Source organism: Filicampus tigris, chromosome 15 (assembly GCF_054856515.1).
Source record: "Filicampus tigris isolate MCC_2025a chromosome 15, RoL_Ftig_1.0, whole genome shotgun sequence".
NCBI classification, from domain to species: Eukaryota; Metazoa; Chordata; class Actinopteri; order Syngnathiformes; family Syngnathidae; genus Filicampus; species Filicampus tigris.
Window position 1 is genome coordinate 4,373,768 of NC_141231.1, and position 27,569 is coordinate 4,401,336.

At 40.9% G+C, this 27,569-nt stretch overlaps 1 protein-coding gene across 1 annotated transcript; it reads right to left on the reverse strand.

Annotated features, from left to right (window-relative positions):
- Positions 1-457: 457 nt before the first annotated feature.
- tprn (taperin) lies at positions 458-26,779 on the reverse strand. The gene is made up of 4 exons (XM_086052778.1): positions 24,436-26,779; positions 5,983-6,184; positions 4,901-5,025; positions 458-3,694 (listed from the first exon to the last, which is right to left on the reverse strand). The coding sequence occupies exons 1-4, from the start codon at positions 26,476-26,478 to the stop codon at positions 3,632-3,634; spliced, it is 2,433 nt and encodes an 810-aa protein (XP_085908904.1). The 5' UTR covers positions 26,479-26,779; the 3' UTR covers positions 458-3,631.
- Positions 26,780-27,569: the final 790 nt, after the last annotated feature.

A 27,569-nucleotide genomic window follows, 5' to 3' on the forward strand; every position in this document is an offset into this window, starting at 1 on the left:
TTGATCAGAATGCCGTATTTGCAGTGGAAAAAAATATGTTTGGGTTGACTTCCACTTTAAAAGTACATTTGCTACCATTGTAATACACTAACATTATACAGTGCAAACATTAACACAATGCTTAAATATAGTAAAAATTTAAAACAACTGCGCCAAAGGAATTAAAATGTGTTGCACATCAAAGTTAAATGAATTGTACTTAAAGAAAAATATTTAAATAGTTCTTGAAGATTAATTGCATTGTACTAAAAAGCGAAATATAACTGAACTGTGCTTGTTATTATTACCACTAATGTGCCTGTGCCATTAGTGGTAATAATCACCACACTTTGAGAATCATAGCTAGGTTCTCATTTAGTGTATGTGCTAACGCTAACCCTGACGGCAATCAAAACAATATCACTCAACTTCGAACTTTCATACTTTGTCAAATGATCTCAAACATTTCCACACAGCATTTACGTTTGTTCCATTTTTATATTTATTTAACGTACATCTGTACAGGTATGACATCACTTAGTTTTTTTCCTTTTTTTTTTGCTCAAATCATCAACAATAACTTTTACACAGCGGAGGCAATGCAGACGAAGACAAAAGAAAGGAAAAGTAAAGTGTGGACAAAATGGAGTGTTTTACCACTAACTGCTCATTTTGCAGGAAGGGAGTATAGAAGCCGGGAAAACTTTGCTGGTTTTGTGTACACTTCACAAGTCGTATGTTTTGTTTGTCTTGGTAATTGCCATTTTTAAGTTATTGCTGGTGTTGAAACACATACGTGTCAAACTGCTGGGAACGTTATCACTTTAGTCCTTTCGGTCAGAGAGGGCTCAAAGAAAACAAGAAACGTTCCCACAAAGAATTCAGTGCGTCTTTGTTGAAGGCAGCAGTGAGCATGGGCCGGTCCACGGGTTGTTTTGGGGCCAAAACTACACAATACGTGTCTTGAGGAATGTTGATTTCCCAACACATTAAATTTAGTGTTAAACCATTCCTTGCTTAACAGACTAATAATAGCACATTTCTTTATTCATGGGTTGAATATTGAGTGCACACCTGACAGGATTTGACAATTTCATTTTGGCAATGCTCAAAGTGGGCAGCTTGATTTGACAATATTTTGGGGGAAGAGGTTTTTTGTTGCTTTTGTTCTAGCCTTGCTGGCTATTCAAAAGATTGAAGAAGCCCAGTCACTCAGAATGAAGATAAACATACATTCAGCTTAATGAAAAAGACTGCCATGGTGTGTAAACTGTAATGTACAGTGGAACCTCCAAAATCCAATCCCACAAAAATCAACGATTCTGAGTAAACTATATATTTGAAACTTGGAGTTGTACCATCATCACATGCGAGAAGACAGCAAAAAGGGTGCTTAGTTTGACTATTTAATCTTTATACTTAAATGAATTAGCTATGTTAAAATAATTCACTGTAAAATTTCATTTTTGATAGGACGGGTATTTTCAAGAAGTCAACCCCAAAATTTTCTTTACAAGAATATGTTCTATGCAGTTCCACTAGTCTAAAAACACAGAAATTCTGATTGATATTGTGTTTGTGGAATAGGAGTTAAAGTAGTAAAATCCACCTGTTTTTTGGCCATCTCAGGGGCGGCCATTTTGTCACTTGCTGTCAACTGAAAGACATCACAGTTGCTCAGGTAACAACAAATCATGGCTCAGCTTCAGAAAACAGGTGAGCCGTGATTGGTTGTCACCTGAGCAACTGTGATGTCATTTTCAGTCGGCAGAAAGTGGCAAAATGGCCGATTAACCAGAATGCCGTGTTTGGCCCAATGGAGCTGCATAGAACATATTGAAAGGAAATTCTGGGGTTGACTTCCCTTTAAAGGCTATAAATACAAAGACTAACACACCTGTGGAGTCAGCTGTGAGGCCAACAATCTTCAGATTTAAGAATCAAGACTATGGCAAGCGTACAAAAGTGGACATTGCATCCATCGGCAGTGCATTCGTCATATACAATTTCATGACACTTTCCTATCAGTTTCATTTTGAAAACCCCACAAGGTATCAAAACATGAATTTCGGTATTCCAACCTGTAAATATGGTGAAACGGGGAAGTCTTGCTACTGTATGTGACATACAATCAGCTGTCCAATAAACAGCTTGAATAGAGAAAAGAAAACCCCTCATTTTAAATGCAGGTGTTCTGTCACTGGCTATTCCTTCACATGAGGTGCAAAACAAGCGACAAGCATGACAGTGCAAACACATTTCACATCCAAGACTGTATACCAGCAATTACATGTCATTGGACTACCACAAAGTCTCAACAGCGTTATAAAAGGTCATCGGGTGATGACGAGCAGAAAATAAACGTAATTATGATAATCTGGCGTTACAATGAAACTGTACAACAATACTGGCCAGGGTTGAGTGTAAAGAAGGACTGAGGCCATTACAGCAACACTTTAATCACTTGGCATTATGAGTAAAAAAAAAAAATGGAAATGTGGTGCATTCCTGCCAATAAAAAACAAACATATCTTAATTAAAACTTTTCATACATGTGATGAAAACATCACCATTTATTTTTAGTGGACCAGCTTTCTCTCCATGGAATGTGAGAGTAGATGAGGTCCGATGTGGGCTGATCAGTCTGACCTCGCCCACCTGCTTCTTTCTACATTTACACGGACAACGTGATACAAAATTGTACATTAGCAGGTCTAAGACATGCAAACTTCAACATTGAGAAGCAATAAATACACAAGAAGCTCAGGAGGAGGCTGTAGAGACATTCGGCCGGGTGATATACTGGACGTCACTCACCAGCAATACAGACATTTTTTGGCAAAGGTCACTTTTTCAAGCATTTATCAAAAAATGAGAGTTGCTACAGATGGACAAAACTTCCTCCAGGGTGCATGTTGATGTAGTTTGTACTAGGCCTCCTCATTGTGAAGAATGGTGTCGAAGTTTTCCTGCTGTTCTACAAACCGTCCAGCAGCGTCAATACGGTTTGCCATGACATTAGAAAAAAAAAAAAAAAAAAAAGGCATTTGGGAAGCTTTACAGTAAAAGCAACAACCGAAGCCGTTGGTTAAACTGAAACAAACCATGCACGTACAAAAACAAAATTATGTGGCACCCTTTCAGATTTTTTTTGTATTTTACTGCAAGTGGAAAAGCAACCTTAAGTTTATGGATTTGTGTAACACTGTCAATGTGGCGTCACCTCCACATGGGCATTGGCAGCTTTTTGCTCCTATTGGGAGTTTGGACTCAAAGCCCATCTCACCCCTATGCAAGTGTAAACTAGGATGGACGAAATATCACAGGACGGCTTGGAGACAGGGACGGTTGTCCTGATGCTGACAAGCCATTTGATCGGATCGGATGTTTTGACAGATCGACTGTCCAGGATCCTTTTGGAAAAGACAGTCCAGCTGCTTTTTACAATCGACTGTCTGACTTGGACGATCCCGTGGCGAGTGGCGCTAGTACCGTGGCTTGTGTTCCCCGAAGGCGTCAGGGAACGTGTGCTTGGGCCCGGCAAAGTCAGAAGTGGTTCAGGTCCTGGTGTGGCAGTCCTCGCTGGCCTGTGGCGTCGGTCCCGTTGGTCCCGTGGGTGAGGTGCTACTTTAATGCTGGTTAGAGCCAGTGATCAGAAGTAGAGAGCTGGCTCGCTACTGTAGTCCGACAGGGACGAACTGTCTGCTGGTGTCAGCTGAGGACCAAAATAAAAAAAATTAAAAAATTATAGGATGCATCTTTTAACTTGGAGGCTACTGATCATGCCCAAAACAGTCCCATTTACAGTCCATTTGAGGCAATGTAGGAATTATATTACTGGGGTAATTAATTTGAGGTTAGTCTTTATTTGATGCAAATGTTCTTCTGACTGGTGTCAACATGGCAGACAAATGGAATATTATTCAATGACCAAGTCAGTTACCTGAGCCAAGAATAGAGCCACTGTATGTTTTCACATTGAGAGAACAACATTGAAGGCTACAAGTCCAACTAACAAGCAGCTTTTGCTCCAGATAGGGCTGCAACTAATGATTATTTTAATGATCGAATAATCAGATAAAAAAAAAAGGAAAACATTTTAATTTCCGTCCCTTCCTTCCAAATGAGGACATCATTTCAAATTGAGAGCACAGAAAATTCACAAAGATAAAGTAATGATGATTCAGTAACTGATTTGGTCCATAACATTTCAAAAGTAGGCAAAAAAGTTGATTGTTGTTCAAGCTATTTTTTTTATATTATTTATTGGTTTTTTTTTTTTTTTTTAAATCAACGCAAAGATAGTCTACTTCCATGGACGACTACAGAAATCAGAATATTTACTGTTGAGAACATGAAATTCAGAGGATTTGGATCATTTCAAATTAAAAGGGTTATTTAAGGTCACTCTACATAAAAACACTGTAATTCCTGAATGTTGTGAAAATGTGTAAATTTCACCTGTGAACGTATTCACTTCAATCACATTTTGATTGTTGAATTTGGAATCCACTGATGTGGTGCAAAAAGGCGAGAAACAAATTAATGCATAAATAAATCTAAATGTTGTCCGAATACAGGTACTTCTGGACCTAACTATAGTTTACTTGTTGACTGAACTGTTCTGTAATGGATGCGACAAAAACAACATTCATCCAATACTTTGGTGTGTTTACATTATCAACACCTGTTAAATTGTATTGAGATCAACTAGTTGACTGACGAAAACGAGCTGAGAACGTTTTGGATTTTAGACATGAACCTCCATTTGTAAATGACTTGACCATGAACGATTCAGAGCGACCTGGATCTGGTCTTCAGTTTGACCTCATGGTTCCTTGGGGCTTCAGAAATGAAACTAGACAGAGGGTTGACCAAAAAAATGAATGATAAATAAATAATAAAGTTGTGATCTTCTTACCATGACCTCCTCTGTCATCTGTGTCTGCTGGGAAGTGGCCTCATCCTTGTGAACATTGCCCTCTTGTTTGTATTCCTGCCAGGCGCTGAAGTCTATCGAGTGCTTGGGAATGTAGTTGGAGAGATCTGCACATAAGAACACAGACATATTATTCAAGTCAATCATACTATAGGTCTAACTTCGAAAAAAAAAAAAAAATTCTGCCTGTCTTAATTATTTTTCGTTATGGGTTAAAGTGGATGATCTTTTTTTTTTTTTTTTTAAACCTGAAAAACACATAAGACTTAAGAATAGATTTTCAGTGGAAAAAGTACATGGCGATCGTTACATAATAATAAGAATACATTCTTTGGGCTGAGCGCTTGTGGGTGGATTGGATCATCCAACCATTTTCACAAATGTAGTTCGGAAAGAGTCCATTAGGGGTCCCTATCCTCCCACTTACAGCCTGCATTCCTAATCTAGAAAACGCCATTGGCATGAAATTGGTATCACAACGTGGTCCTTTCAGGGCAATTCAATATTATACAATAACTATATAACATATTACACTGAATGGTTAAAAGCATTAGGAACATTGGCCATTGATAGCAAGTGAAAAAGGAGGTAAATATAGAGTTGGTCATCCTAACTATAGCAGCTTCCACGTATCTGGCAACTTTCTGTAAGCCTATATTATTACACGACATACTTTTTTCAGAGTTATAGAAGACTACAGTAATTAGAAATTTGTATGGCATTTTAAAAGTACCGTATTCATGCCTTTATTTTCAAACTTAGCCACCGATGTTGTGGAAGTTCACTCGCCTGGTTTCCTTGCAGGCAATGTTGGTTCCTTCCCACTCAGTGACCTTTCACCCCAAGTAAACTGGGATAGGCTCCAGCTCCCCTCAGCAGGATAAGCGGTATAGAAAATGGATGGATTTTGGACATTCCAATTCAATGCTTTTTAAGATGTTTTACGGATCCGCAGGCGCTCTGAGTCAATATAGTGTGGAGGAAGTCAGAGTCCACCAAACCAGCACTGTTTTACATTCCAATAACTTGCCCATTGCTGCGTTTGTTCCTCGACAAGATCTCACCGTTGCTGCTGTTGGTGTGCGCGGGCGAGCTGGTGAAACTGGGCCGAGGGATGTGGATACGTCCCACCATGCTGGGCAGCTCTTCGGCGACCTTCCCCTCCCGTTTATCCTCGTCCGCCTCCTCGCTGGGGTCCCACGCGCTGCTTTCTGACGGATACTCATATGTGCTGTGGAGACTTGTCTCGTTGAAGGATATCTTGAGCTGGGGGAGACACGGTTTCAGAAGAATATTGAATTCATACTTGGTCCTTTAAATTCTTGAACAGAGGTTTAGCCTGAAAACATTCCTGACAGTGACTACGGTAGATAAAAAATGTGACGGATAGTCGGGGTGTATGTGTGTGCGTGTGACACATTCCTACTGTAAAGCAGGACTACTAAAGAGTAAGATTACACCGGTGTTTTATTTTATCGGCCAATCTACAGTAACCGTCCGTCTGATTAATGGGTTGGGCCCTATTCGTTACTACCATTTTGAAACTGTAATTTTTCTCGTGTCAAATTTGAGCATTCAGATCTTTCCCCAAGTTATTCTGTCAAATTCCAACCCTCTGTCTTTGCACCCCCGCATGTCCTATAAATTGAGGTCAGTACTCAATACTATCAAAGCAGTATTACTGCATTTTTTGTTGTTGCATAATCTATCAATCTATCCAACGTTGGAGAGAGCGTGTCCTCTTGTCCGTGCCAGATGATTTTGGGCAAGAGGCAACAGAGTGGTTGCCATTCAATTGCAGGGCACATGCTGTACAACCCAACAACCTTTCACACCTATGAACAATGTCAAGTCCTAACAAAGGCATGTTTATGGAATGTGGAGGGAAAACCCACTGTGAGAACAAGTAAACTTCTCCACATGAAGGCCTGGGATGACCCACCTTGCTTCAATTCCTAATCTAATTGGTGAAAATTGAATTGTGTTAGCCTGGCAACCATATGTAAACATGTTGCTTCTTGAACAGAGATCTTAGAAGCCCATTGGCTGACTTAACCAAACCTCCTGCGGCTCCTGACTGTTCACTTGCTGGGTCGTCTGGCTGGTAAATCAGGACTAAAAGGTGTCAGATGTCTTCTCATTTAAAGCCCATATTCGATTGTAATGCCAACATGCATTTAATCTCTTGCTTTCATTGCAGCGAACAAGAACAACTGTTTATTACTTCCTTACAATAGTGTGATTAGACAGTCTTATCGCAGGGCACAGCCCTTTGCTCACAGCAGTAACATGTCAGGTGTTCTTATTTGACGTCGCTTTTCAAACCGGGTAACCGATGTGCACTTTGTTCAGACCCGTGTGTGGCTGGCTGCACTGGAATATATATACAGAAGGTGGGACAGGTGGTTGTCTGGAAAGTAGGGGTGTAACGGTACGCTAAATCACATTTCGGTTCGGTTCGGTTTCTTGGAACTTCGATTCGGTATTTTCGGTACACACAAAAAAAAAAAAAATTTAAATATGTTTATTTTGAAAAGATGACAAGTAAATGGGACAATTTTTTTAAAAAATAAAAAAATAAAAGCGAACCATTCGGGTGACATTCTAAGAAATGTACACCAGAATAAAAAATACACGAACAATAAAGATCATTTAATTTGTAAATTATTAAGACACTCACTGAAATCTTTAAACATTCAGCAGCAACAGCCTATGACACAACTAAGCACTGTATTCAAGTTAAAGACAAGTTGTCATTATGGTACATATACACTTTTTGTGATAAATACATACAATAACAAGTTCCAATTATTGCTATCTGTATTAAAACTCTTTTTATAATGAAATACAGTAATTTCAAAGTCTTCATGAAATTATTTACACTTTTTAGGCATTAAAATCTTTGAATGTTCAACAGCATATTGCAACGATTTGGGTTATCTGTGTTGTAGTCGGATTTGTGTTATGCTGAGTTGTGATGTTTCCGAGGTTCATGAATGCATCGTAGGCTAGCGAGAGAAGCAGCGGAGTACGAAGAACAGAGCCGTTGTACTTTGTTTTCGGCTAAAAATACTGCTTGCTCCCTCGTCTAAGAAACATTCAAAGAAGGATGATGTCGTTTCAAGTGCTATTATGTTAGTCTTGCTTGCTACAGCATAGCCGCCGATCTCATGTAGAAATGTCGGCACACAACTTTGAGACTTATACACGGACCTTTCCCCATCTGCGATTTTAGCAGGAAAGCTAGAATGATCCCAAACAGGAGACCGCAGTGTACGGGGGACCTTCGAGCTCTGGCTTGTTTGCATATGCCATTACAATGCCATTTATCCGTGCATTTATGATTTATCACGGCTTCTGGCGTCCTGGCTCCTATTTAGTGCCGCCGCCCTCCTCTCCCACATGCAACTGTCAAAAGCGCCCATGCGTAAGCTCGCACTAATAAGTGGACCGAACCGAACATGCCATACCGAAACGTATTAATACACCCACGTGTACCGTTACATTCCTACTAGAAAGGTAGGCCCTGCACCTCTTTCCTCGTTAGTGAAATGGCCGTCCACGAGATAAATGCTCTGTCAGACATGCAGAAACTGAGTTAGCAAAGACATGAAGATTAGCTAACAACACACTAAAAATGCACACTAAAGCCTTAATATGGAACTCATACTGTAAACATAAATATACTTACAGAAACTGCATCTTAACTCATTCGCTGCCAGACATTTTTAGACTCTTTTACCCTAAGGTTTGAACATTTTGAAAAACAATATAAATACGTAAATTCCTGGGATTGAATGGCTGGACTGCGAAAAGACAAATAAATATGTCAATGGCAGTGAATGAGTTAATGGGGCATTTGAGAGCATTGACATGGATGTAGTTCACTTAGAAAAACGTTCTGTCAGCCATGCATGCCATTCACTTCCTGATAGAAGGGCGACAAATAGGGTGCCAGTGACTGGTATCGGCAGCCGACGAGAATGCTCGATACCTTGAATGCCAGTATCCTCCCAATACTGATATGAGGTATTGGTACTCGTAAAGTAAAATATAACTTCTTAATTCATGAATCATGTGATTTTTCAATGGGGAAGAAGACATCACTTCATGACACGTGAATGTCTGCTGCAAAGTGGCCATGGATGGGCCCGAACAGGAGGCACTGGACTACAACCGAGTCTACGAGGACATTTGACTAAATGAAAAACAGGCGTCTTAAATGTTCTGAATCTGGCTGTGAATTATTTTTTTGAGTCATAATTTTTACGATAGAACAGTAAAATACATGTAAATGCATCAAAGAAAAAGTGTTTGCACGTGTGCAAGTGTTCAGAATAGAAAAAAAGGAATGGAATGAGAAAGGAAATAACTGCTACAGACAATCTCTGGCTAAATGCCTGTATTATGCATCGTGACAACGAAATGTAACCAAATCTAATCAAATCACTGTGGGCAAGGTGCCATGAAAGTAGCATATTCTGAGCGACTGTGATCATCCCCCAGAGTCTTTTATATCAGTGGTGATGTATAAGTTAACAAACGTGCGTACAGTGCAGTGCAGTATATTGTAAGATTTGTTATTATTAGAATAGTTACTACACTTTTTATTAAAAGCTTTATTTATCTTGCATGCATATGTTCCAACATGATAAGATTTCCTGTACTACATGTATCATAAAAAAACATGAAACTCCAGTTTTCATGTGGTAAACAACAGTCTCCAAATTACTGCTGTTTTTCTCCTGTGGCCATTTATCAACAACACAATCATCAACTTTTCTCTTGGCTTGTCTGAATTGACAGCTAAGCGAGTCAGCTGACTGCTCTTATAGGACCGTATTTCGCTGCGACCAAGACCTAAATCTGATCTAATCTCCATCACAAGGCCACATGCCGGTCCTTCAGATTTGACACCATTTACAGTTCAGATTTAAGGTAAAATGTGTCATAGCATATGATATGGGAAGTATGTTAGAAAGTTTTTTGTTTTAATTTAACCTTTATTCAGCCAAGCAAAACATATTAAGAACAACATTCTTATTTACACTTGCGGCCTGACAAGAGGAAAAGCCTCTTGAGGAAAGGAAAATATGTGAGCAAAAACAATTAAAACACCAACAAGATGCAATGATGGGAACCATAAAACAATCAGTACCAGAGAAAGCTATCAGTCAATTACAAATTTAAAAAATATATTCCGGTAAGCGCTTCCTGTTAGACACAGCTACTTCCCTGAATGTTACAGTGTTAAGCAGCAACTAATATGTGACTAAGACACCCATAAAGATAAAGAAATCTATTGAGATAATCGATAAGAGACAATGTCAATTTCCTTCCATATAGCTGTTTTTATGTCAAGAAAGTGTATGGCGAAGGGTAAAGGTTCAGTCCAATATAAGAAATTTGCGTAATAACCAAAAGCACTTATAGTGTGAAACCTTTTTTCCCATGTTTTAAAATACAGTGAGGACTCACTGGGTGCTTTTTGGATGTTTGTTTACTCTGTCATCATATGGTAGTATAATCCACAATACACAAACTATAACAATCAACAGTCATATTGATTAGTGACAGACTGGCACAAGCAGAAGCAAAAGCTTATGTAAGCCTGCAAAATGTTTGTTCCCCCCCCCCCCTTACAAACAACATTTGCTCAATCTACTACCGGTAGTTTAAAATGTAAGTAAAAACAACAAAAAATAAAAAACACAGACAATTCATTATTTACAACCTTCAAAAATAGCTTTGCGAAAAAGTATTTTCAAAATTACCTATTTTCAAATGTATATTTGCATCATTCAAATATTTAACTCTAACAACATCTTTTAATTCCTTTACAATGTTTTTGTACAATAAATCTACAAACGCCTCTGGAAGAGGAAGTCAACCCAAGCATATTTTTTTCAAGAATATGTTCTATGCAAGTCCACTAGTTGTGAAACAGGGCATTCTGATAAATATTGCGTTTGTGGAATAAGAGTTAATCCATCCGTTACTAGCCATCTATGGGGGCGGCCATTTTGTCCCTTCTGTCGACTGAAAATGACATCACAAATGCTCAGGGCTTAGGTAACGACCAATCACGGCCCAGCTTTAGAAAACAGGCGAGCTGTGATTGTTAGTTACCTGAGCCCTGAGTGGTTGTGATGTCATTTTCAGTCGACACAAATGACAAAATGGCCGCCCCCTGAGATGGCTAAAAAGGGGTGGATTTTGCTGCTTAGCTCCTATTCCACAAACGCAATATTAATAAGAATGCCGTGTTTCAACTTGTGGGCCTGCTGGGAACATATTCTTGAAAAAAAAAAAAATGTTTGGGTTGATTTCCCACTTTAAGTCATATCTAGACTCCATAAGAACCTTTGTATGACGTAAGATTGTGTTTTGGCTCTAAACATTATTTTATGTATTTTTACGACTCCTACAGTTGATTTGTCCTTCGGGCGATAGCATGAAATTATTTTGAAGCACTTGTAATATTTCAAATGGCTGTTTGTTTTTTCAGCTGTAGACATCCAATGGCAAAAGTCTGTTGCTTGTTAGCCCCTAAGTGTTTTTTTGTTTTGTTTTCATGAAACAATGCTGATTGAAAGTGAAATCAAAGCTAATCAAAATGCTACATTTGGAATGTTACCCATTATTAATACTGAGCCATTACATAGTTGGTGCCTTGACTGTGACAGTGACCGTTTTCTAGCTGGGATAGGCTCAGCATGCCTGCAACCCTTGTAAGGATAAGCGGTTTGGATAATGGATGGATAGGCTGACACATTGGCATCCTGTCTGAAAGCAAACAGCCAGTCTATGAATAAATCAGGCCCTCTGCTGAGACCACATCCTCTTTCACATTTCCTTTTATCTGATTTGCTAGTGCAACAATTCTCATATGTTAGATTTCACCTGCGAGACCACACTGAGGAAGTAAATAATGATGTAATACAGCTGAGAGTTGTTGGGCGTTCGTGTGTCAAAATCTGCCTCATGGAGGCAGAAGTGAGTTTTTCTGTCCTCAGGCATCAAGCGGAAGGCCCAACTCTGAAGGACTCCTCAGTCGGCACAGTGTTCTCAGTCAGTGATCTGGGACATGGGCAGACTAACAACTCCTTCATTGTGTTGCTTTTGTTTCATATTTATCAAAGACTGACTGCCTCAGAATGAGCATGAGTGGAAGTGGAAGCTAATGTGGCAGTTCAGCGGTTTCCCTTTTTGAAGAGAGTTCAAGAATGGCACAAAATGTCTCTTTCATCTTAAAAAAAAAAAAAAAAAAAAATTCGAATACAATAGGTGTACACACACTGTGTAAAATAAGACGGTAAATATGACAAAGAAAGCTCTAAAGCTGAAATCACTTTAAGCTTTGCCATTTGAATTTCACAAAACCTTTAGAAACAATTTGCCTCTAAAATTTTACAAGGCAGGGCAGTTTGAACCGCCACCATGCATCTCACGAGACGTCAGGTCACCATACCTCACTTCAGCAACAGATGCATTATTGCTTAATACGTGTTGCGTTTATTACTTTTCTTTTTTCGTAAACGATGGACCAGTCTTGACAAGGCGCTTTACGACAAGAATTACACGAGAAGAAAAACAAACAACTGGAATTATGTGAAGAAAGATGATTTGCATTTAAAGCAGCAAGACTACAGCACTGCCTCAAACACTTTGTCTGGGTTTACCAGGCAAATTTAAGTAGTTAGTTAAGGGCATAATTTGATCAACTTGGTTTGCACATGCAAAAAACAGTCGCAAATTTGATTGACCCTGGGAACATCTGCTGATCTACGAACATGGCGCAACAGAGATTGGGTCTGCCACGAAGCGCCACATTGCTGTGCAGTTGATTTCGTGCATTGCGTGAGGATATGCAAATTGATTAATATAACATGAACAATGTGATAGGGCGGTGGCTAATTGAGCATCTTTCAATGCATACCGCACCTGGAAGGCAGGAAATAAACATCACACAAAGCAGCGCCCGCATTGCACGGGCAGAACGAGAGCCGGCCCTTCCACTAACACTTCCAACTCCATCACTTCGCACTTTGCGCTTGCGATGCTCTCTCAAATTTTCCCATGGTAAGAACCATCAGGGCTACCACTTTTACACCTCTTGTCAACTACTCACCAATCTGTTAGAGTGATCATGCAATTTAGTGTCCGCTATTTGGGATTTTAGTCAAAGCTGGCAATCTTTGTAAATCAGGCACAACATGCCCACCAAACAGCACACACGCTCTATAAGAGCAAACCAACAGTTTCGGACTCGCTGTTTGGGATCTTAGTAAATCAAGCTCTTAGCGTTGTGTTGAAGTTGCACTCAAAATGTTCTGGAGAGGAACATAATTAAAGAGTACAATTAAAAAGAGTGTGGAAAAACTTGATTTTACATTGCTTATCTGCAATGTTCCCTCTAAGCTGCGCGCATGAGCAATTGCGCATTTCTCTCACCCTCTCAGCGCACTCAATGACGCCGGTGTGCACCACGCACACACATTACATTTCTACACACATTCCTTCATTTCTACCGCAGTTTAATCTGCAAACAGGACACCACACAATTCCCGCCATATCTAACTTTACTGAAGGCATCCATCCATTGTTCAAACACCGCTTATCCTCACGAGGGTCGCGGGCGTGCTGAAACCTATCCCAGCTGTCTTGGGGCAATAGGCGGGGCACACCCTGAATTGGTTGCCAGCCAATCGCAGGGCACACAGAGACAAAACGTGTGCCCTGCGACTGAGTGGCAAACAGTCCAGGGTGTACCCCGCCTCTACTCTACCCAGGCTCCCATTTTCTTACGACAATAATGAGGAAAAGTGCTATAGAATGTAATGTTTGAGTTTGGCCAAACATCGTGTGCCTTACTTCTGTTGCTGGCATTGCTTTTATGAGCCTAATAAGCATAAAGAAAAAAAAGTCACAGGGAGATCAAATCAAATGAATGCTTTCATGAGTCTGCCTTATCAAATAGGCGAGATGAAAGCGGTGCAGGGAATTTTTTCCAGGCCAACCAGTGTTGCATGTCCTAAATTAGAGGAAGGTGTTTCCTAATGAAGGTGTGCACGCATGCACACACACACACACCATGGCACGCACGCGCACACTGGCTCAGATTCCTTGCTAATCGGGTTGTACTGCAGAGTCAGAATCTGTAACACAAAAGCAGCTCTCATTGGCTATTGTATTGTATTCATATGATTTTCGTCTGACTGGGTGTGCACCGGGTTCAAAAACATGATTCAAGATGGCGAGAGGGGTGGAATGTGTCTTCATGTGAATACTGGAGGCACACTTGGAAACGTATGGATGTTTAAAAAAAAAAAAGAAAAAAAGTTACCTGGTGCCTCCAGTATATGCAGCACATAAAATAGTACATGGAAACTGAAATGTCTTGCTATTGCGGGCACATTAAGGTGTATGGCGGCTTAAAAGGAGATGGGCCCATCAATGTGATTAGCGCTAATCTCCTGCCTGCTAGATAATATTAGACCAAGCAAAGCATGTACATCAGTTGAGGAGTTTAAATGCAGATGCTTAAGCCTGAGGTGAACAATAGTAAAGCATGCATGTGCTCATACCACACATGTGTTGCAATATTCATGTACCGTAATAGCCTTAACAGCGAGATTATGGCTGCAGAAAATTGTGAGCTAATGTGGCACCTCAAACATGACAGGCACAGAAGTAGGGCTGGAAAATTAAGGGGAAAAATAACCATTATTATTTCATTGATTTTGAAATGTGAGATGTGAAATCTCCAAAATACGTCTGTTTATTTTACTCATTTGCTAGCCCGCGCATTTTATATTAGCGCTACGCGACAGAGACAACTTGACATACGTTAAGAGTCTGTCATAAATGGATGTAACGGAGAAAATCCGGTCACTTTTCAAAATAAAATATTTTTCAGCCAAGGATGATAAATAAACTGAAAGTACTGTATGTGTACGTTATTTATTTAGTTTTTCTTTCATCTGTGCAGCCCGTAACGGCCAGGTCCCAAGTAGCTTGCGGCCCGGTGGTTGGGGACCATTGGTGTAAAATCTGGGATTATTTACTGGACCAAATATGAGTTCCAATAGTTATATATTTTAAAAAAAAATACACGTTGTTATTGATTACATTATACACCACACTATGTACTTAAAGATCTTCATTACTAGGGGTGAGTATTGGCAAGGATGTTGCAATACAATACGCATCACGATGCTTTGGTCACGATACGATATTATTACGATATTGCGATGTTCTACCCAGTTAATATCAAAATTACAAGTAGAGATGAGAAATTAAGTCGCTGTATATGTTAATCAGAAGATATAGATCAGAGGACAAATTGAGTCAAAACTATTTGCTTCAAAACGTCCTATTTATTATTTGTGTTTTTGCACATTTTCTCTGAAAAAAAAAAGAAAATGGAGTGTCACACACTGCCATCATTAAATCGATATTAGAATCTGAAAATTTTATATTATATTTGGCGGCCAAAAATCGTGATATGTTGCCAAATCGATTTTTTTTCACACCCCTACGCATTACAAGTTACCTTTACCTTTTAAAATGTTGAAAGCATTGATACATCAATTAAATCAACAATTACAAAAGTAATCTTATAATACTGTATATATTTTTGCTCAATAATTCAGAGAAAATGTTGAGAACAATTCTGAGAAATGTGGAATTACACTAAGAGACAAAACTACCATGTTAAACAGTAACGGTGATTTCATTGAATTATATGAATCGAGAGGAATGCGGTTATGCCCGAATGGAATGAAACTGATCTTTTTTTTCCCCCCCTTATCAACATCAAAGCGATCAACCCTGAAGCCTGAAGACACATTATTCTCAAATATGGATATGAACCCATTTGCTAATGCGATGTGGTTAAAACATACATGGCCTCTTCAATATAACGAGCAAAATCCACTCTTGCTATTCAGAACTCCACATTCTCTCGAGGCATTGGCACATTTCTCAGTAAATATGAGGTGAGATATGCTGTTGTTTCTCTAATGTTAAACCACTGGCTATTAGTCATTACAACACAGATTTTACTATGTGGAGGCTCACTCGGGCACGTAGGTGTCTGATGTTTGCAGATCTGACACTCGGCAGAGTCTGTGAGCATCTGTGTTTACACTGTCAAGTCTCAAGATAGTGTGAGGCGATGCTCTTGTAGTATTCTCGGTGGAGATGTGTGCGGGTATGTGTGTGAATGTTTATATGCACTGGTTGTATCCTCAAATGAATGAACTTGTGGCCGTTCGAACCTTCAACTCAAATTTTCACTCATCTTAGTTTGTAGAAGAAAAGCTACAGAGACAGAGAATTTAAGAAAATATACATTCACAAATATAATGGCTTCTACTTTTCTTGAGAATATTTTCCACAAGATTTCTGGGAATTTATTTCTATTCTTCCTCAACCTTTGTGAGGAGTTCACCAATTATAGATGAAAGGGCCTTTTTAATCTCTGTTTTAGTTCATCCCAAAAGTGTTTGATGGGGTGAATTTAAGACGCATCAAGTTTTTTCTGCATCACACATGTCAAAGTATGCATGTTCACAGCCACCATACAATCACAGAACAGGACAGGGTCTGCTGATTAAAAATCGAAGTCGATCGATCATGAATTGTGAAATTTAGATCGAAGTTACGATTGTACTGGTCACAAATAGGGATGCACAACAAATCGTTATCATATCGACGTCTAGATGTGAACTTTCAAGACACCACATACCTCCTTTCAAGTTTGCCAGTGATCGAAAGCTAAAGCCAGCCAATGACAATCATCTTATGGAGGGTGGGAGCGAGTGAGAGACTCACGCAGAAACGCTGACGCACAGCCACACGCGAGAAATTCATTTCTCAAATCCAATTAAATGGTGCTTATAGCTGGAGCTTGGAGTCTTAACCCCCCCCCCCCCTCCAAAACAAAACACTTTGTATGTTAAAACTGTCTTTTTGACCTGACAGTTGAACAATATTCAAATGATTTTTATGAAAAATCATTCCTTTTTGGACCTTTCTGGTCTTAATGCGCACAGACCAACCAGCATTACATGGTTGACTTAGGCCAGGGCCACAGACACTAAACATATTGTATGTTAATGAACGGAATTAGGGGTGTAACTGTACGCTAAATCACATTTCGGTTTGGAAACATTTGGAAACTTCGGTTCGGTATATTTTCGGTACAAAAAAACAGATTTTTTTAATTTAAATATGTTTGTTTTGAAAAGCTGACAAGTAAATGGTACATTTTTTTTTTAGAAAAACAAATAAAAGTGAACCATTCGGGTGACATTCTAAGAAATTACACCAGAATAAAAAATACACTAACAATAAAGATCTCTTAATTTTGTAAATTATTAAGACACTGAAATCTTTAAACACTCAGCAGTAACAGCCTATGACACATCTAAGTATTCAAGCTGCCATTACAGTGTGTGTATATATATATATATATATATATTATATATATATATATATATATATATATATACACATACATATACATACACTTTTTGTGATGAAAAAAAAATACATACAATAACAGTTACAATTATTTCTGTATTAAAACTCTTTTTATAATGAAATACAGTAACTTTAAATTCTTTCTGAAATTATTTATACTTTTTAGGCATTATCTTTGAATGTTCAACAGCATATTGTAACGAATTGGGTTATCTGTGTTGTGGTCGGATTTGTGTTTTCCTGAGTTGTGATGTTTCCGAGGTTCATGAATGCATCGTACGGCTAGCGAGAGAAGCAGCGGAGTACGAAGAACAGAGCCGTTGTACTTTGTTTTCGGCTAAAAAGACTGCTTGCTTCCTCGTCTAAGAAGCATTCAAAGTCGGATGATGTCGTTTTAAGTGTTATTATGTTAGACGTGCTACTACAGCATAACCGCCGATCTCATGTAGCAATGTCGGCAGTGGCACACAACTTTGGGACTTATACACGGACCTTTCCTCATGGACGATTTTAACAGGAAAGCCAGAATGTTCCCAAACAGGAGACCGCAGTGTACGGGGAGACCTTCGAGCTCTGGCTCTTTTCTGGCTCTCGCTTTTGTGCCGCTAGCCTCCTCTCCCGCGTGCAACAGTCAATAGCACCCGTGCATGAACTCGCGCGAATAAGTGGACCGAACCGAACATTGAATCGAACATGCCATTCTGAAACGTATTAATACACCCACGTGTACCGTTACACCCCTAGTAATAATCACATCAAGCCATCTTCTTGAGATCTTCAATCATCATCATGTCAAATTTCCACTCATGACAGCCTATTCTTTCATTGCGACGTCAACGGTGACGTAGCGGCGGGTGTGAGTCAGACAGAGAGAGAGTGTGCGCCCTTACCCAGGAAAGCTAATGACGGGATAGAATGGCCACAGCCTGTGTTGTCGTGGTGACGGGCGCCATGGTTATATGACAAAGGGGAAATGGGAGAGTGGAGGAGGAAGATAAACAGCAGAATAGGAAATTATCTAAAAAACAAAATATGAAAACAATGTTTAACAGCCTGAACACAAGAGAAAAAACAGATTTACATAATGTTCATATACGAACTATGAATATGAAGACGTTTAGGCAGATTTGCCTAAGCAACTGGCTTACACTAAGACAGAACTGATAGAGATCCGAAGCGTTTTGTTGTCATAAATGGCGAGGGAGTTTGACAGTGTCCTGTGCTTTTTAGTCTCTTTAGGTTCTCACTTGAGCACACAAGCAGAAGGACACACACATGCGTCCTGAATTAAACATGCCTATGACAGAGGGACTTTGTTAGTTGAATTCTAATTACATCAACATTGCAAGCTTGTGTGCATGTGCGTGAGGACAGTGAAGGGAAACAGTCTTATTGTGCCTTCTTGTGAATATCGCAAAGAACTTTTGCTGTGTTTGTGCACAGCCAAGAAGGGACAAGAGAATCTAGAATGTAAAATGTTTGCACAGACTCGCAGATCAACAATAAAAAGCACTTCCTATAGACCTCCTGGCCTACAGGTATTGTCATTCAAATGAATTCTCGTCTAGTCAACAACAAACCCATGCGACTGCATTTTATTGAAACGCTTTGTGGTTACACACAAATGCTGCAGTGCAACCTAAAAGTGCTGCAGGAGCTCGGTGCAGGGTGAAAGGAAGTGAGATTTTACAAACCATCTCTTGGGTATTATTATATTTATGTTTTTACAGCTGCAGACATAATCTATGTCACTTATCATGTGCAGTGTCTTGTCAGGCCGAAGCTTATCCCAGCTAACTTTGGGGAGCAAGAGACAAGGTAAATAATGACAGGAGTAAATGGGGTTGACCTATATATTTTGTAAATGTCTAAATTTGTCATGCAAAATGTACATCCTCAAAGGAAATATGAGCAATTTACAATTACTGTATCTAACCACTGAGGGAAATGGCATTTCCATTCAAATTGAACCGACTGATTAAAACTATTTTTTTTTTAACTTTCCTATTTCGTCAGCATTATGATGGTGTGGGTCTTAGGTGTGGAAAATCCAAAGGCAGAAACAGAATCTACACCAAAAAAAAGTTGGTATAAAAGCCATTTCAACATTAGTCAGGAGGCAAACTAGCATGTTTCCCACAACTAGACTCTGTGCCAGAGATGAAAATATGCGGACCAACGTAAAAGGAAAGGCTCGGAATCACTCCTGTTTGGCAACACTGTATTAATGATGAAGCTGCGCCAGCATCATGCCAGTGTTGACAAATCCTGTCAAGAATTTATGGCATCAAAATTGTGCAGACACTTTAAAAACCTCGGGCTAAAGAGGCTATACTATGATTTCGATTTCACACTGAACACTGCAAAAGTATGTACACATTACATACTGTACACTGTATCTATTGGTGTTAAACAAAAAAAATCTCTTTACATCTTATACAAACACATTACACAAGCAGCATAATTAAGCCACATCAGCACTATTGGTGATTTTTTTTTATGAAAATAGATGGGTGGGTTGCAATGTTTCAGGAAGTTTATGGGAGGAGAGACGGGTAATGTCTGCTGAATGGTAAATAATTAAACACAATGGACTTTCACACCTGTAACCCTTGCGCACAACCTGAGTGCATGAGCGTGCCCTTTTGTTAGCCTTCCTGTGTTACATGGGCTTTCAAACAATTAAGCTTATTTCTATTTTTAACCTAGTGTAGACATGGCATTTCAGTTCAACTAAAATAACACATAGCCACAGACGCAAACAATGGATTCTACAAACACAGGCTAAGACCAGCGATACCACATCAACAGCAATGTATGTCAATGTGAAGACTGAGTCACTGGTACAGCACTTCTTAAGTAGTTGGTGAACAACGCCCATCTTTGGACTGACTTCTTTTTAATCTGTACTACACACCTGTTCAAATTTATGACTCAAGCGCGCATACATATATATTTCAGTCTTTCTTGTTTTAATGTATCGTTATCATCATATTCATGGATTAATCGACTAGCGCTGTGGACGAGGTGGATCAATGGTGGTACAAGGGACTCTATATGATTTTTTTGTACAGTTTCAGACATTGCGCCGCATACGGTTACGTACAGTCGTACAATTGCGACACGGGTACTGGGACTAACATTTCACAGGTAAATAAAAAAAAAGGCTTTCCCCCAAAAAAATGTTCTGTATCTATAGCACGTTTTGGCATTGAAAAAAAAAATTGGTTTGGAAATGAGCACTCCCAACATGGCCGCCAGAGAGTCGGTTGGGTGGGCAGGTGTGTAAGTGAAGACAGCGTTTGCAGGGACTTCCAGAACAACTGATCCATATGTAACTACCACTTTTCATTTCATTAAGAGTAAAGAAATATTAAGTTGACATGCCTTTTTTTTTAATACAGAGCTGTCATCCTGTTTTTTACTTTTGTGGTCCATATGCACAAATAACTTACTGCTGTGCATTTTTTATTAAAATCCAAGAGAGCATTAATATTTTTTGTCAAGATTTTTACTTTTGCACCGCACCCCATATGCACAAATACGTTATATACTTATTTTATTTCAGACATTACATTTAAAAAAAAGTGTATGTATTAATATATGTTTACGTGGCAAGGTTAAATATTTCAAAACTGTCGAAAGGTACTCTGAGCCACTTGTGTGTTTTTACTCCTTACTGAATCAGTATCAGAGTATTTAAATCAGTATCAAATCGAAATCGACCTGAATCGCAACATTAGAAAAAAATAAATAAATAAAATTGTGAGGTTCTTAAAACAGGTTTAGCTGTCCAGCTTCAAGTATTCTACAGTGTGAAGCTGACCAAAATGACAGAGGAATTAAATGATCACCTTATCTTAGTATCTTAAATTACATCTTTATCCATCTTTACCGAAATATGAAATCCCAATTTCACTGTGAAATAGGATTCTCAATATGAATACTGAATAACTACAAAAAAGCAAGATTGTGCAACATTATTGCATTCCTCCTCCTCATTACGTTCTCCTGGCAAACACGAGTGCCTCTTCATTCCCACGATGACCAGTCTATAAAAGCAAAACATTCAAACCAAACCACTCCACCCGGTCTATCGTTGCCAGATGCATCTTGACATCATTTAACCATAAGGGGGGAAAACTGTGGTAAATTAAAAAAAAAAAAAAAAGCACCATGCCCCATCCAATCAATAATACGCAGATGGAAAGTGACTCAATCCTGGTGTATAAATTTCACTAGAAAGCCCAAGTTGATTTTATGCAAACGCAAGCATGTTGTTGTTCGAGAAGCTGCACTTGACCTACATAGCTTCTCTTTCCAATAAAAAGAAGATCACAGGAAGCTTGAAGCCAGGGGACAGGCCCCTATTAACTACCACTGCAAAGTGAAGAACGAATGCAGGGTGCTGCTTGTGGAGGGATGTGGGCCAGCATTCCATCCAGACTGTTCTGTCTGGTTAAGATGAGCGTGTACAGCAGGACTTGATGCATTATGTGGCCCAATATCCTTTCTGGAAAATGTACAGGAAGCGCTTATGTTCTACTTTAGCAAAGCCATAAATGTGTGGAACATTCTTTCTAAGCCTCCTTAAAAAAAAAAAGGGTTGGTTTTGCTGGAAAAACCCAACCCAACCCAACCCAAAGCCCTCGGCTGAGGCAATGCTCGGTGGCTGCTTTAACGCAGAGGCAGCAATGAACGAACATTCCACACAAATTATACTGGTCAAAGGGAGCCTTGATGCTTTTCTAATTGCTTGTGCAGTCCGGCCCACAAAAGAAAAGGATGTGACATTTTTGACCAAGAGGACAAGAAAGCCAACAGTAAGAGAAAGTGACAATGAGGCAACTCAGTGTGTTTTCATATCACACTACTGTTAAACGTGATGTCTAAATATTGGTTTGGCAATAGTGCACCAATGTTTTCCAATGTAAATGCCTAGAATTGTTCAAAGTGAAAGCCCAGACGTCAAATCTAGGACCAGAAAACCCGCCACAGTTTGGCTTTAGCCACAGGTGCTTCGACTCAACCGGCAGGTAAACGAGCTCAGTTGATTAGAAGCACCTATGGCTAAAGCTAAACTGTGGCGGGGCTTTTACTCTCTGCACCTGAATTTCCCATCTGTGACTCAAGAGTACTACACTCATCATCGTAATGGAGTCAAAATTCTGCCATGTGCATCAATACAAAAACAACACAATCCCATGATTAACAAGTGCACTCAGTAGAGCCCAGATCTTTGCAAAGGCTGAAAAGGGAACACCTGTGCCTCGTAGGAGACCGTAATGTCTTCCATGGATCGGAGTTGTTGAAATGATAAATGAACAACAAAAATCGAAAATAATCCTGGCTCTGCAATATCGAAGTTAAAAGGGTTTTTAATTGGCTGTGTCTATACCTGTTCGAATAGTTAGGCAAGCATCATACAAACATACAAGCTAAGTACACTTGGTGGAGGTCAAATCCTGGATCCACGCCTCAAGTTAATGACTTGCTCCTCAGCCTCTCATCACTACAACGATTTGTGGAACTGTACCGGTATGATTTAATTTTGGCATAATTCCAAACGATTAACATACAGTGATGAAAAAGCATGTTGTGAGGAGGAACTGCTCAGCAGAAACATTGCCCGGAATATCATTCAGACGGCCTCAAGTGAACAATGAGGTTGGAGAAAAGATGATCATATTGGATTTAAGCGCACGCTTTCCATTTGCTACATTAAAAAAAATAAAAATAAAATACTTTAACAAGTGGCTGGCTGTGTTCCCTGCTTGTAAGAAGCTGGCATTGGAAAGCAGAGGATTACAGCACGCCAGGTCAAGGAAACGCTAAAGCGGGTCAGCGTCTGAGAGGCTGAGACACCCGACTTGATCTATTTGCAGACAAATTGATTAGTAAAGTGATGTAACCTCAGTAAATAAACACCAAAACTGTACATTGCTTGTGCTTTAAAAAAAAAATGGCCATTTGAGACTTCACTGTAGTTCTAGAGAAACTTCAACCTGTATTGCCATGGTTACATCTTCCTTCCTCTCCATGAAACAGAGCTCAACCACACATGCGAGTGACGTAGAATGATGCTTTAAAAAAAAAAAAAATCCTTGACATGCAGGCTGATCGAGTGACGCACCTGTCTGATCATCATAAACTCCCGTCACAACTCGGAGTATCAATTTAATGTCTTCCAGACATACCATGTAAACACTTGCTTGCAAGCTTCTCACCAGACAAGAAGCAGACTTTTCTATCATCTAATCATGAGTTATTATCCGACGTGAATATCTCAGCTTTTACTCTCCAACGCAGCCGCACTGCTTCTTGTTCTTTCTGCCTGGATGCTCTATTCGTGCTGAAAGAAGAACCGTACTTTAATGAGATTGCGCTGCCAGCTTTTGTGGGGCCCCAAGCCAAAAAAAAAGTGTTTCGTGTGGCGACACACCTTTCTACACTCTGCGGTAAAGGGCAAGTCAAGTGTGGTAAGGGAAGATTTGAAATTGTCGGCACAACCCTGAGCAACCAGAGGACGTGATGTACAGGGATAAAGTAAAATGCAACAAGAGCCTTTCCTGTGTGGCACCCTTCTTTAAACTTGGATCAGATGAAACTTTAATGGTTACCTATGAAAAGTTATGTTGGATATTATTTAATAGTTGTTGCAGCTACATATCAATACTGTTTGTATTAGGGCTGAACAATTAATCGTATTGAAACATTGCAATGTAGCAGAATGCAATTTTCAAATCACAAAGGCTACACTTTGGAGGAAAATAACCTGCTTCATTTCAGCCGGTCGGTCGGATTTATTTTTATATAATCATGTATATTTTATATATATATTTATGTCGTGTTTAGATAAGTTCAGTGCTTAAAGCGGAAATCAACCCCCAAAAATGATTTGGAAAAAAATGTTCTATGAGCTTCCACTTGTCAAAACAAGGTATTCTGATTAATAATGCGTTTGCGGGACAGCGGAGTGAGTGTTTATTGCAACACTTATGCATTGATTTACATTCATGTGAACATACCTTCTTGCCCAGGCTGCCCGTCTTGGAGAGGCAGGACTTTCCGAGGGAAAGGTACCCACCGATGACCTCAATCTCCTCCACAGCAGGGTAGCGTTTCTTGAGCAGCGAGCCCAGCTGAGTGTACGGGGCCTGAGGGGGCGTGGATCCTGGTGACGCATCACTTGAGGGATCCTGCTGGGGTTCGGGCGAACCGGGCTTGGCCTCAGCCTCCACCCGACGTTTCGGCACCACTGTAAAAGTGCTGCCCTTCCTCCTCGGCACCCTGGGGCTGTGTGCCGGGGCACGATGCGAGGGTCCCACATCGATGTCATCTATGTTTGTGACAGGGAGATGTTCTGCAGGCGGAGCGACTACAATTGGGGACGGGGGTGAAGGGTCCGGTGAGAGGGCACGTGGAGAGAAAGTGGGTGATGATGGGAGAGCTGGAGAAGATGGAGGAGAAGTCAAGGCGGGTGGAGAAAGGGTGGTAGGAGATGGAGACAGATTCTGCGTAGGAGATGTGGCAACAGAAGGAAATGGGTGGGGCTTGTTGGGCCGCACCACTTCTTTTCCCTTTTTTGCATCCTTCAGTTTTTGGAGCATTATAGCAGGTGTGGATATGTGAGGGGATGGCATTCCTGACACAGGTTGCTCCGCCACTCTGTGAGAAGGGGACGTTTTAGTAGGACTGGCTGGTGCCATGTGGCCACTTTCAAGTGAGGTTGCAAGATAACGCTTGGGAATCACCATGAAGGAGTTTTTGGACTGTATGCGGAGATTTGCCAGGGCCCGTGCCTGAGTATCTTGGTCAGGTATTTGGGAGAGGTCTGGCTTAGGGGACGGGCGAATCTCAAAGTCAGGTGATGAGCGCAACACCTTTGATGAGAGGGAGTAATGGCTTTGCGTTGATGATGGCACCTTGTAGTTGAGGGTCACCTCGTGCGCCCTGTCTGGTTCATCCCTCGGCGTGTCAGCTGTTCGACGGTCGCCGCTCTCTTCAAGCCGCTGGTGGAAGGAGGACACCGGATTGGAGGATTCAACGTTGTGCTGAGGGCTGCCCGTCTCGAGTACGGGGGAATGCGGTTTTGGTTTGGGAGAACTATGGAGGACAGGCGATGACGCCTGCCTGCTGCCCAGTGTTTTGACCCAGTCTGTTCTGGGCTTTGGCATCAGATCCAGCTGTGGCTTGGCCCAGTTTCTGTGCCTTCTACTGACACTCCCATCTAGGTCCAACAGGTTCTCTGTGCTGTGAGACTTTTTCTGCAGCTTGCTGTAGTTGGAGTCAAATTTCTGCAAGATTCGGCTCACCATCCCTTGACCCTCACCTGCCTCACATGATGAGTCTATGTGGTTCGGGCGACCAATGGTGCTCAAGTTCTCCTCACTCTTGCTCAACGTGGTGTCATAAATGACCACTTCCTTGGCTCTTATCTCAGTTACAGCATTCCCTCTTCTGTCCAAGAGATCATTTACTGAGCTATAACCATTTTGTTGCCAAATGGGACTTCTGACTTCGGCGTCATGAGTGTAATCGGGATCCGACTCGATTATGAGAATATTCTCCGCTCTGATAGTCCGTATGCCGGGAACGTTACCGTAAAGCTCCAAAATGTGCTGAATTGGACGAGTGGCGTTTTCGCGGTCCTGGCGCCTCCGTCGTTCTTTCTCCAGCTTGATGAACGGGTTCTCCTCCAGCGGGCCCAGACTCTCCTGGAGCACCAAGCTCTCCTGTCCGTCAACTTGACTTCTCGCCATCCCCTCCGCGGCCACCGGTCTCGCTTCTTTGTTGTTGGCGAAGTGCTGACTGGCCGCCGTGATGGAATAGTTCCGCCCGGTGTGTACGTCGTCTCGGTTAAGTACGCCGCTGTTTCCACCGTTAATCGTTTGTTCCCCGTTACTGCGTTTTGGACTCCCACCTGCGCCATTCTCCGTGGTAGCGGCTCCCACAGACGCCCCGCTCTTCGCCTTCCTCCTCTCCAAGATTTCTCGCTTCCAGGCCGGCATCCTCGGGCTCTCTTGCCCGGTCTCCTTGCGGGCGTACCTTACCTCTCCTCCGCCAGACATTGCGGGGGTTACGCGGGGAAAGGGGTGTAGAGGAGAGAGGAAGGCTTGAATGCGGTCTTGCCGCGGCCCGGCTACGTAACCTGCGTCCGATTGTACCTGCAGTATCGCTCACAGTGAAGTCCCACACATCTCTCCACCCTCTTTTTCTTTTCTCTAATCTCACCGCTTCCGTAGTTCCGCTGGGTTTCCACTTTCCACAGCCCCTGAACGCCGCCCCGCCTCTCCGCAGCAGCTCCGCGACTTCCAGGTTCTAATTCTCTTGACGATTGGCTGCTCGGTCCTGCAGACACACCCATTTCGTCACTGTGGCGCAAACCACTCCCGTTTCTATTGTTGAGTGGGCCAACATGACCTGTCAATCAAACGGTGTGGCGTTCAATTCACCTGACCTCTCCCGGTGAAAAACATTAAACGCGTTCTGCACTGCATGTTTTAGATCATGCTAAATATACCAACCACGTGCGGTGTGTTGTTATCACGGGGTTTGAGCTAGGATACTAATATTCCTCTCTGAAGAAATTGTAAACAGTGAATATGTGTGATGTATCGAAAATCCAGAGCTGGGTGGAGGTACGCCTTCATTGGACATTTGTCATCGATGCCACCTGTCGATAATCCGGTTGAAGAAAACACGTGACCTGAGAAGGGGATTGGTTTGTATGAATCAGCACCTTGAGGAGTGCACACAAGAGATTACTGTACCTCATCAAACTTTCATCACCGAGCCTTTTGTAGCACAATGAGTGCAATGACAAAAGAACCAAGTGCGCGCAGAGAGCGTCAGTTTTTCATTTATCTTCAAAGGGAAATCCCAGTCACAAGTCATTACATCTGGTCCTTGTCAGTGTTATTAGTCATGCGCTTTGTCTACTTGCTTTTTTAAGCATGAACCCACTCTGATTTAATCAGTGTTAGAAATCAGTTTAATGTAATTTTTATTTTTCATCACAAAATACACGCCGGTGTTCTACGCAAAACTGTGCAAATAAAAACGAGGACTTTGCTGACCATTTCATAATTTCATTTTTCACGGGAAATGAAACCAAGCATTTGTTGTGCGTAATCGCAGGACGTTTATCCACCAGCAAGTC

Coding starts and splice junctions, on each gene's coding strand:
- tprn (XM_086052778.1), bottom strand. CDS start 26,478: ATGTCTGGCGGAGGAGAGGTAAGGTACGCCCGCAAGGAGACCGGGCAA. Junction 5,026..5,982: donor GCACACCAACAGCAGCAACG/GTGAGATCTTGT, acceptor TCTTATGTGCAG/ATCTCTCCAACTACATTCCC. Junction 3,695..4,900: donor AGATGACAGAGGAGGTCATG/GTAAGAAGATCA, acceptor TTTGGTCCTCAG/CTGACACCAGCAGACAGTTC.